Source organism: Perognathus longimembris, chromosome 1 (genome assembly GCF_023159225.1).
Source record: "Perognathus longimembris pacificus isolate PPM17 chromosome 1, ASM2315922v1, whole genome shotgun sequence".
Classification (NCBI taxonomy): domain Eukaryota; kingdom Metazoa; phylum Chordata; class Mammalia; order Rodentia; family Heteromyidae; genus Perognathus; species Perognathus longimembris.
In genome coordinates this window covers 57532474-57542201 of record NC_063161.1, presented here as the reverse complement: position 1 = coordinate 57542201, position 9728 = coordinate 57532474, and the positions used below count along the sequence as shown (strand labels likewise).

Here is a 9728-nt window from a genome sequence, read left to right as displayed (position 1 = left end):
TAAACAAAGTAAGCCAGACCCAAAGAAACATAGGTTTTTCCCACATTTATGGTAGCTAGAATGTGCCTATAAATCTACAGGTAAACACATTGAATGGTTAAAACACACACACACACACACACACACACACACACGAAGACAAAACAACAAAAACACTTGGACATGATGAATTATACATATCTCTAGGCATTCATATACCATGAGACCAAAGGAGGATATTCTTAGGAGGGAACACAAAGGTGCAAAAGTAACTTTCGAAGTCATGGTTATTTAGCCTTCTACTAGAGCTGAGGAAAAGGAAGAAGTTCATACAACATCAGATGTGGAAGAGACTCTTTTCTTAGGTTACATTTAGGGTCCTGATCTTGGGCTGTGTGGGAAAGTCCAGGCTGCCTACAAGCAAGCCTGACTTAGAACTATGGCTACTTTGCTGAGGCCAGCTCAGTAAGAAAGTGATCCAGTATTTGTAATTCCCAGACAGAAGCAACTGGCAGATATATTAATGAGACATTATGGACCCCAGTGAAATTCTCTGATAGCTTTGAGAAAACTGGGTAGAGAAAATAAGCCTAGCCTGTCTTCCATATCTGGAGAGAAGAGAAGAGTCCTCAGACATTTTATGTTATTTTCCACTTACTATGGCAATGGATAGGAATGCATGCCACAATGTGTTGCCTGGGATAGTGGCTATTAACAATAATGATTAACCTCTGGAAGCCCTTATAGTGCACCAAACACTCTCCTATACACCTTATTAAATTATCTCAGTTAATTTCATTACAACCAGTGAGGTGGGGAGGCCATTATCTTCTTAAAAGAAAAATAAATAAGAACTAGGCTGAAACATATGTGTTATTTTCCCAAAATTATCCATCAGAACAGAAGTTGCTTTGTATTTAGTACTTCAAAGTCACCCATGTATTATAAGACAATGTTCTAGCTACTGACATTTTAAACAACAGAATAGTTGGATAAAGACATTTTTCCTAACTGGGAGAGAGTACAGGAAGGTGTGACATTGTCCAAAAAGAAATGTACTCTTTACCTGACTTATGTAACTCTAACTCCTCTGTATATTACCTTTATAATAACAATTAAAAAATGAAAAAAAAGACTTTCACCTAAAATGACCACAACTCAACTTGTACTAGTTTGGGGTGCTTATTATGAGAGTAATCTAATTGAAAAAATACTTTTGAGACAGAGTCTCATTAAGAAGCTCAAGGTGGCCTTGAACTCAAGATCTTCCTGCCTCAGTCTCCTATGCACTAGAAATCCTGGCATGCAACACCATACCTAGCTAAAATTTGGCTTACAATATAGAAGCATAAAGGTTAACATAAGGGGCTGGGAATATGGCCTATTGGTAGAGTGCTTGCCTCCCGTACATGGGGCCCTGGGTTCAATTCCTCAGCACTACATATATAGAAAATGCCAGAAATGGTGCTGTGGCTCAAGTGGTAGAGTGCTAGCCTTAAGCCAAAAAAAAAAGATGCCAGGGACAGTGCTCAGGCCCTGAGTTCAAGCACCAGGACTGGCAAAACAACAACAACAACAACAAAGGTTAACATAGATGATTTCTGGGAAGCTGCCTTGTGATTCAAATCCGAAAAGAAAAAAGTCACTCTTGCTGAGTGCTGGAGGCTCACTCCTGTAATCCTAGCTATTCAAGAGGCTGAGATCTGAGGATTGCAATTTGAAGCCAGCCCAACCAGGAAAGTCTGTGAAACTCTTATCTCAAATGGATCACCAAAACGCCAGTAGAGACCAGGTCTGCGAAACAAAAAACTTCTTGTCAAATGGTATTTTCACAGGTTTGGGTCAGCAACCTTACATTATGTATCTAAAACCAAACAACTACTAAACATAAAAAGGTCTAAAATAGACCTCTCAGTGGATCACAATAGCTCAACAGGTATGTATATATGATCATATAAGACAAGGATAAGCAAACTCTATTTTTGACATTATATTTAAAGTTCTAGGTGAATTTCCTTTGGCATATGCCACGTGGCTCCTGTATATGATTTTGGTACACTGGGTTTTGTATATATGCCTACCTGATCTAGGGAAGGGAAAGAAAAAGGAAGGTGTAAGATATCACAAGAAATGTACTCACTGCCCTAATATAACTGTACCCCTTTTAAACAATACCTTGTCAACAAAATTTAATTAATAAAAAAATAATAATTTTTTTAAAGCCAGAAGTGGAGCTGTAGCTCAAGTGGTAGAGTGCTATCCTTGAGCAAAAAAGCTCAGGACAGTGCCTAAGTCCTGAGTTCAAGCCCCAGGACCAGTACACACACACACACACACACACACACACACACACACACACACACAAACACACACATACACACACACACACCACTCTAAGAAGTCATAAGAAACCTAAAGAATACCATGAACATTCATCTAATGAATTTTATTTATTTATTTTTAAATACAAGAGCACAGATTTACTTTATTTAATTTCTATTAGTTTAAATTCGGGAGGGGTACAGCATCACATGGATCCTGTGTCCATTGGCCTTGGCAGGAAGGTTGCTTCGGAATTTGGCACGGACCATGCCACTGTTTCCATGAGCACGAGTTACCTTTCCCCAGATTACTCTGGTTTTGTTAGGTTTGCCGCCAGGAGTCACTGTGTTATTTTTTGCTTTGTATACATAAGCACATCTCTTGCCCAAGTAGAAATTGGTAACACCTCGGGCATAGACACCTTCAATTTTAAGGAGAGCCGTGTGCTCCCTTTGGTTCCGGAGACCACACTTATAGCCAGCAAAAATGGCCTTGCACCGCAGCCTTCCAGACATTTTGCCTTTTCGAAGTCCTCTTCCTAGCAGTCCTCCACAGGCTCCAAGATGGCGGAGACAGGAATCATCTAATGAATTTTAAAATCCAGTTTCTAAGATTCTTCAAACGTCTATGAGGTAGAATAGAATTGCTAGTGACAGAAGCAAGCACTGGTTCAAAATGTTTGTGTTCTCAAGCAATTGAAACTGATAGGAAGATAAACTCTGAAACTGTGTGGCAGTTTGGAAAACAGTGCCCCTAAAGGACAAAAGGGTATTGAGGTTGGGAAGAATTCAAACTAAACTATTTCACGAAGTGTCAGACTAGAGGGGGAAAAGAGCAATACTTCTAAATTGTTAGTTTGTAGATAACCATGTTTAGGTACATATACATGTAACTAAATGTTTTGGTTTTAGTGTGTGTGTGTGTGAGAGAGAGAGAGAGTGTGTGTGTGTGTGTGTGTGTGTGCTGGTACTGGGGCTCGAACTCGGGACCTAGGTACTCTCCTTTAGCTTTTTCCTTCAGAGATGATGCTCTACCACTTGCTCTGCAGCTTTATTTCTGGGTGGTTTTTTTTTTGTTTGTTTGTTTTGTTTAATTTTGGGTGGTTAATTAGAGATAAGAGTCTCACAGACTTTCCTACCTGGGCTGGCTTCAAAATGCGTGCCTCAGATCTCAGCCTCCTGAGTTGCTAGGATTACAGGGGTGACCACTGGCGCCTGGCTTAGATATATTCATTTGAATACTTACTAAATTGAGTCAAGCAGATATAAAGTACTTAACTAACGAATAGCATTTCATTACATTGAAATTGAAGCAGCAATGGTCTTCAACAAAGAAAAGTCGGAGATCAGATGGATTCAGGGCTGTTTCTACCAGACCTTTAAAGAACTGATACCAATGTTCCTCCAACTATTCCAAAAACCAGAGAGGGAGGAAATACTGCCAAACACTTTCCATAAAACCACTATTACAGGCTGGGAATGTGACTTAGTGGTAGAGTGCTTGCCTAGCATGCATGAAGCCCTGGGTTTGATTCCTCAGCACCACATAAACAGAAGAAGCCAAAAGTAGGAGTTGTGGCTCAAGTGGCAGAGTACTAGCCTTGAGCAAAAAGAAACCAGGGACAGCGCTTAGGCCCTGAGTCTAAGCCCTAGGACTGGCCAAAAAAAAAACAACCAAACAAACAAAAACCCCCAAACAACAAACAAAAAAACAGTATTACCCTGATACAAAAACTGGATACATGAAACAACACAGAACAAAAGATCTAGGTGCTGGTAGCTGGTGGCTAATGCCTGTAATCCTACCTACTAAGGAGGCTGAGATCCAAGGATCATGGTTCGAAGCCAGCCCAGACAGAAAAGTCAGTGAGACCCTTCAGTAAAACTACTCATAGAAAGCCAGAAGTGGTGCAGTGGCTCAAGTGCTATCCGTTAGCACCCAGGCCCTGAGTCCAAGCCCCAGGACTGGCAAAAAGGAAAGAAAAAAATTATGGCTAATTTCCCTGATTAACACAGACACAAAATTTCTAAAACACAAAACAAGAAGACCCTACCACCACCATCATCATCACCAACAACAAAAGAAGTAATAAACTGAATCTAACAAGATATTCAAAAGATTCTATTCACCATGATCAACTTAGTTTCCTTCCAGGAATACAAGCATGGGCTCAATATATGCACATCCATTAGCACAATTTAGCATATAAATAGAATCTGTAATTTTTATTTTTAAAAAAATCACACAATCATCCCATTTGATGCAGAAAAAGCCTTTGAGAAAATATCATATCCCCATCTATATCTAGATACTGGTAGCTCACACCTATAATTCTAGCTAGTGAGGAAGCTTAGATCTGAGGATCAAGGTTTGAAGACAGACCAGGTAGGAAACTCCATGAGACTCTTATTTCCAATTACCCAGCAAAAAGCTGGAAGTGGACATATAGCTCAAGTGGTAGAACACCAGCCTTGGACAAAAAAGCCAGGTTAGAGTACCCAGGCCCTGAGTTTGAGCACAAACTGGCACAAAATAAAAACTAAAACAAAACCCAACCTCCCTTCATAATAACAGTATGAAGAAACAAGAAGCAGCATACCTCAACATAGTGAAAGTTATGAATTGTCTTAAATGGGTCAAAATATATTCCTTCTAAAGCTAGGACAAGCCAAGGATGTCTCCTTTCTTCACTACTATTCAATATAGTCCTTGGATTCATAACCAAAGCAATAAGATTTAAAAATAAAAGAAAGAAGAGAAAGAAATAAAAGGGATACAAATGGGAAAAGAATAAGTTAAATGATTCCGATTTATATATTATATGATCCTATAATTAAAGTACCTAAAAACTACACCAAACAATTCTTAGATATGATTAATACTTTTGGCAGAGTGCCAAGAAGAAAAAAAGTAACACTTAAAACTCAGTAGATTTTTCTACATTCCAATAAAGAATAGAGTTAGAAAGAAATAAAGAAAACAATTCTATTTACAATAGCCTGAAAAAAAATTAAATACCTAGGAAAAAACTGAGTCAAATAAGTGAAAAATCTCTATAATAAAAACGATAAAGCATTGAGGATAGGAATTGAAGGCATGGGAAATGGGAAAGATATTCACAGATTAGCAGAATCAATATTATAAAAATTATTATACTACTAAAAAAAACCCTACAGATTCAATGCAATTTCCATCAAAACTCCAAAGTCACTCTTCTCAGAAATAGAAAATTCAGAAAACAGGGTCAGGCTGGGAAAGGGGAACCCGGCGATCGGCAGACAGGTTGCCAGGAGCGCAGAATCCATATAGCGGGAGACCCCACGGACACAAGGCAGGGTGCGGACCAAGACACACCCGGCAGCCACGAGAAGTTCGGGTCCACACCGGATTCGGACAAGGGAACCCAGCGCGGCAGAAAGAGGGAACGGGGGAGCCACCACGACACTTCGCCAACCCCTGAAGGGCCAACGGCGGTGCGGGACACGCACACAAAGCAGCAAAAGTGAGTCCCCCATAATCCCTTCCCCCAACGGGAGACCCAAGCCCGACAAAGACGATATATCTCCCTCCCTCCCCCTCCCCACTCCCGTGGGAACAAAGATTCCCCAAATCAGGCGGGAAGCTCCCAGCAGGCGCTGGGAAGCCAGTCTAGCAGGGGAAGGGCGGAACAGCCCCAAGCCCCCAAAGGTTCCTGAACTGGCAGAACCGGCCCCGTCCCCTTCCCAACAGGGGCCAGGGACGGCCGGCAGGGCAAGCCCCACCCGAGGCGCCTAGACCTTGCGGACTCTTACAACTAAAATCACAGGCGCTGGTGGGCAATACCAGCCCAGCAGGGTCACCTGAGCCTGATCTCGTTCCCCCTCCTCGAAGCGGAGGCGAGGTCTGAGGGTGCCAAGCCACACCCGGACAGTCGATCCCACTGGGCCCCACACATACTGCTTCCCCCCCCCAACGGACTCGCGGGAGGGCGCAAGCACAACCCAACAACCCAGGGCTCGCTCTGGGAGGCAGACCCCACTTAAGTGCCTGTTGTAGGGGACTCACAGTGCACAGGAGGGCGGGGCCCCGGCGAAAGCGCCCGCTCTGATAGGCGTGCCCTGCACTGGTGGGCGGGGCCACAGCGACAGCACCTGCTGACGCAGACACGCCTACACAGAAGGGAGGGAAGATCTACACAGACTTCCAGATGCGCAAATCACAAAGAAACATAACTCAGTTCATCAAAGGACAAGCCAACTCGCCAGCTCCAAAAAGCAGCACGACTGGAGAGGAGATGGAGAATAAAAAAGCAAATGAGGACATGTTAACAGGAATGATCGAAACCGTCAGAAATGAAATCAGAAAACAATTCCAGGAGTTTAGAGCGGAAATCTGGAAGGACACCCAGGAAGCCAAGAAAGAAATGGAAGCAAAACTGGATACAATGCAAGCCTCGTTTAAAGAAATGGAAGCAAAAATGGATACAATGCAAGCCGCCTTTAAAGAAAATCTCCACACCCTGAGAATTGAAATGCATGAAAAAATAGATTTAAAATACAACTCTTTAAAGGAAGAAATTTCCACGATCAGAGCTGATATGACAACCATGAATAGCTCTCTGACATCCATAAACTCCGCAATTGAAACCATAACACAAAGAGTGGACCATATGGAATCCAGAATCTCTCGCCTGGACGATGAAGCAGCTGACAACAACCAGAAAATGACCACACTCCAAGAAAAGGTGAAGCTTCAGGGAAGATTACTCCAGGAACTAATGGACAAAGACAAGAGATATAATCTGCGCATAATTGGAATAGAAGAAGGAGCCGAATATCAGAGCAGAGGGCTTAATCATGTTCTCAATAAAGTTATTGCAGAAAACTTCCCCAATCTCACAGGGGACCCCATCCAGGTAACCGAAGCCTATAGGACACCTGGCAGGCCAGACCCCAGGAAAACCACCCCAAGGCACATAATATTCAAGACTACAGACCTCAAGATTAAAGAGCAAATTCTGAATTCAGCCAAAGCGAAGAAGGAAACTTTTTTCAATGGGAAGAGGATTCGAATAACATCCGACTTATCCACACAAACTTACCAAGCTCGAAGTGAGTGGAAGAACACCATCCAAGTACTTCAGAATAACAATTTACAACCTCGGATCAAATATCCAGCGAAACTGGAGTTCACATTCGAAGGGAGAACCAGATCTTTCCACACCAAAGAGGAGCTAAAGGAGTATGTGAATAAAAAACCAGCCCTACAGCGAATATTAAGAGGGGAAGCCCACCCAACAGAGATCGTAAAAGACACACAGACAGATTCAGAAAGAAACTTCAATAGCCAAAGTCCAGCAGAAACACAAGCTCACTAAAGACAAGAAGAAAAAAAAAAAAAACAACAGGAAAAAACAGCCCAACAAGAAAATGGAAGGAGAAAAAACACCCTTATCCTTGATCTCTTTAAATATAAATGGCTTAAACTCCCCGATCAAGAGGAGCAGACTGGCAGAATGGATCCGCAAGCAAAAAGTTGACATCTGTTGTCTACAAGAGACCCACCTTACAGCAAGGGACAAAAACAGGCTTCGAATGAAAGGATGGAGCAAGATCTACCAAGCAAATGCACCCACCAAAACGGCAGGTGTAGCCATCCTGATCTCAGACAAGCTGGATTTCTCTTTAAAGTCCACTCAAAAAGACAAAGAAGGACACTACATATTGATACAAGGAAAAATCCAGAATCAAGACATCACGGTGATAAATGTATACTCACCGAACAAAAGAGGCCCGACATATGTCAAGCAAATTCTCACAGAATTACAGAGCAAGATAGATGCAAACACAATCATAGTGGGTGACTTTAATACTCCTCTCTCTCCAAGAGACAGATCCAACACCCAGAGGATTAGTAAGGGAGCTGAGGACCTAAATAACACCATTGCCCAAATGGATCTAACAGACCTATATAGAACCTTCCACCCTACAGAGACCCAATACACCTTCTTTTCAGCAGCCCATGGATCATATTCCAAAATAGACCACGTCATAGCCCACACAAAGAACCTCAGCAAATACAAAAGAATTGACATCATCCCATGTATTATATCTGATCACAGTGGATTAAAGGTAACCCTCAACAACAAAGGATACCACAGAGCCTATACACACTCTTGGAGGCTAAACCCCACGTTGCTATCCAACACTTGGGCCACAGATCAAATTAAAGATGAAATCAACGAATTCATAAGCCACAATGACAAAGAAAACACATCACAAAGAAACCTATGGGACACAGCTAAGGCAGTACTGAGGGGCAAGATCATTGCACTCAGTACCCACATTAAAAGAATGGAAGCAGAGCAGGTGAATACCCTCACGATGAAACTAAAACAACTGGAGAAACAAGAAATGACAGAATCTAAAACGACTAGGAGGGGAGAGATTACAAAGATTAAAGAAGAGATAAATCTGATTGAAAATAGAAAGACCATTCAACAAATAAATAAGACTAAAAGCTGGTTCTTTGAGAAAATAAACAAAATTGACAGACCCCTTGCAAGACTCACAAAAAAAAGAAGAGAAGAGACTCATATTCGTAAAATCAGGGACTCCACAGGAAAAATTACAACAAATACACACGATATTCAAACAATCATAAGGAGCTATTTCCAAAACCTCTACTCAACAAAAAACAATAATTTTACAGAAATGGATCAATTCTTAGAGAAGTACAAACTGCCCAAACTGAACCAAGAAGAAATAAATCAACTAAATAAACCAATAACTTACGGTGAGATACAGGAGGTAATCAAGAACCTCCCTACTAAGAAAAGCCCAGGCCCAGATGGATTCACCAATGAATTCTACAAAACCTTTAGTGAGGAGCTAATTCCAATACTCCTCAAACTCTTCCGCGAAATAGAAACGGAGGGAAAAATCCCGAACTCATTCTACGAAGCTAATATCATACTCATCCCCAAACCAGGCAAAGATCCAACAAAAAAAGAGAACTACAGACCAATATCACTAATGAACACAGATGCAAAGCTCCTCAATAAAATATTAGCTAACAGGATCCAGAAAGTGATCAAGAATATCATACATCATGACCAAGTAGGCTTCATCCCTCAGTCACAAGGATGGTTCAACATCCGTAAATCAATCAATGTAATTCACCACATAAACAGAACTAAAATCAAGAATCACATTGTTATCTCAGTCGATGCCCAAAAAGCCTTTGACAAAATACAACAACCATACCTATTAAAAGCTTTGGAGAGAACAGGAATAGAGGGAACATTCCTCAAAACAATAAAAGCCATATACAACAGACCAACTGCTAATATCATATTAAATGGAGAGAAACTTAAATCATTCCCCCTAAACACAGGAACAAGACAAGGATGCCCACTCTCCCCACTTCTGTTCAACATAGTACTGGAA

The 9728-nt window shown here is 41.5% G+C and overlaps 1 protein-coding gene across 1 annotated transcript; it reads right to left on the bottom strand.

Moving 5' to 3' along the window:
- Nucleotides 1–2483: 2483 nt before the first annotated feature.
- On the bottom strand, nucleotides 2484–2850 carry LOC125354896 (60S ribosomal protein L35a-like). The gene has a single exon (XM_048350863.1). It carries the CDS (start codon nucleotides 2814–2816, stop codon nucleotides 2484–2486), a length of 333 nt encoding a protein of 110 aa, XP_048206820.1. The 5' UTR covers nucleotides 2817–2850.
- Between the last annotated feature and the right edge of the window lie 6878 nt (nucleotides 2851–9728).

Coding starts and splice junctions, on each gene's coding strand:
- LOC125354896 (XM_048350863.1), bottom strand. CDS start 2,816: ATGTCTGGAAGGCTGCGGTGCAAGGCCATTTTTGCTGGCTATAAGTGT.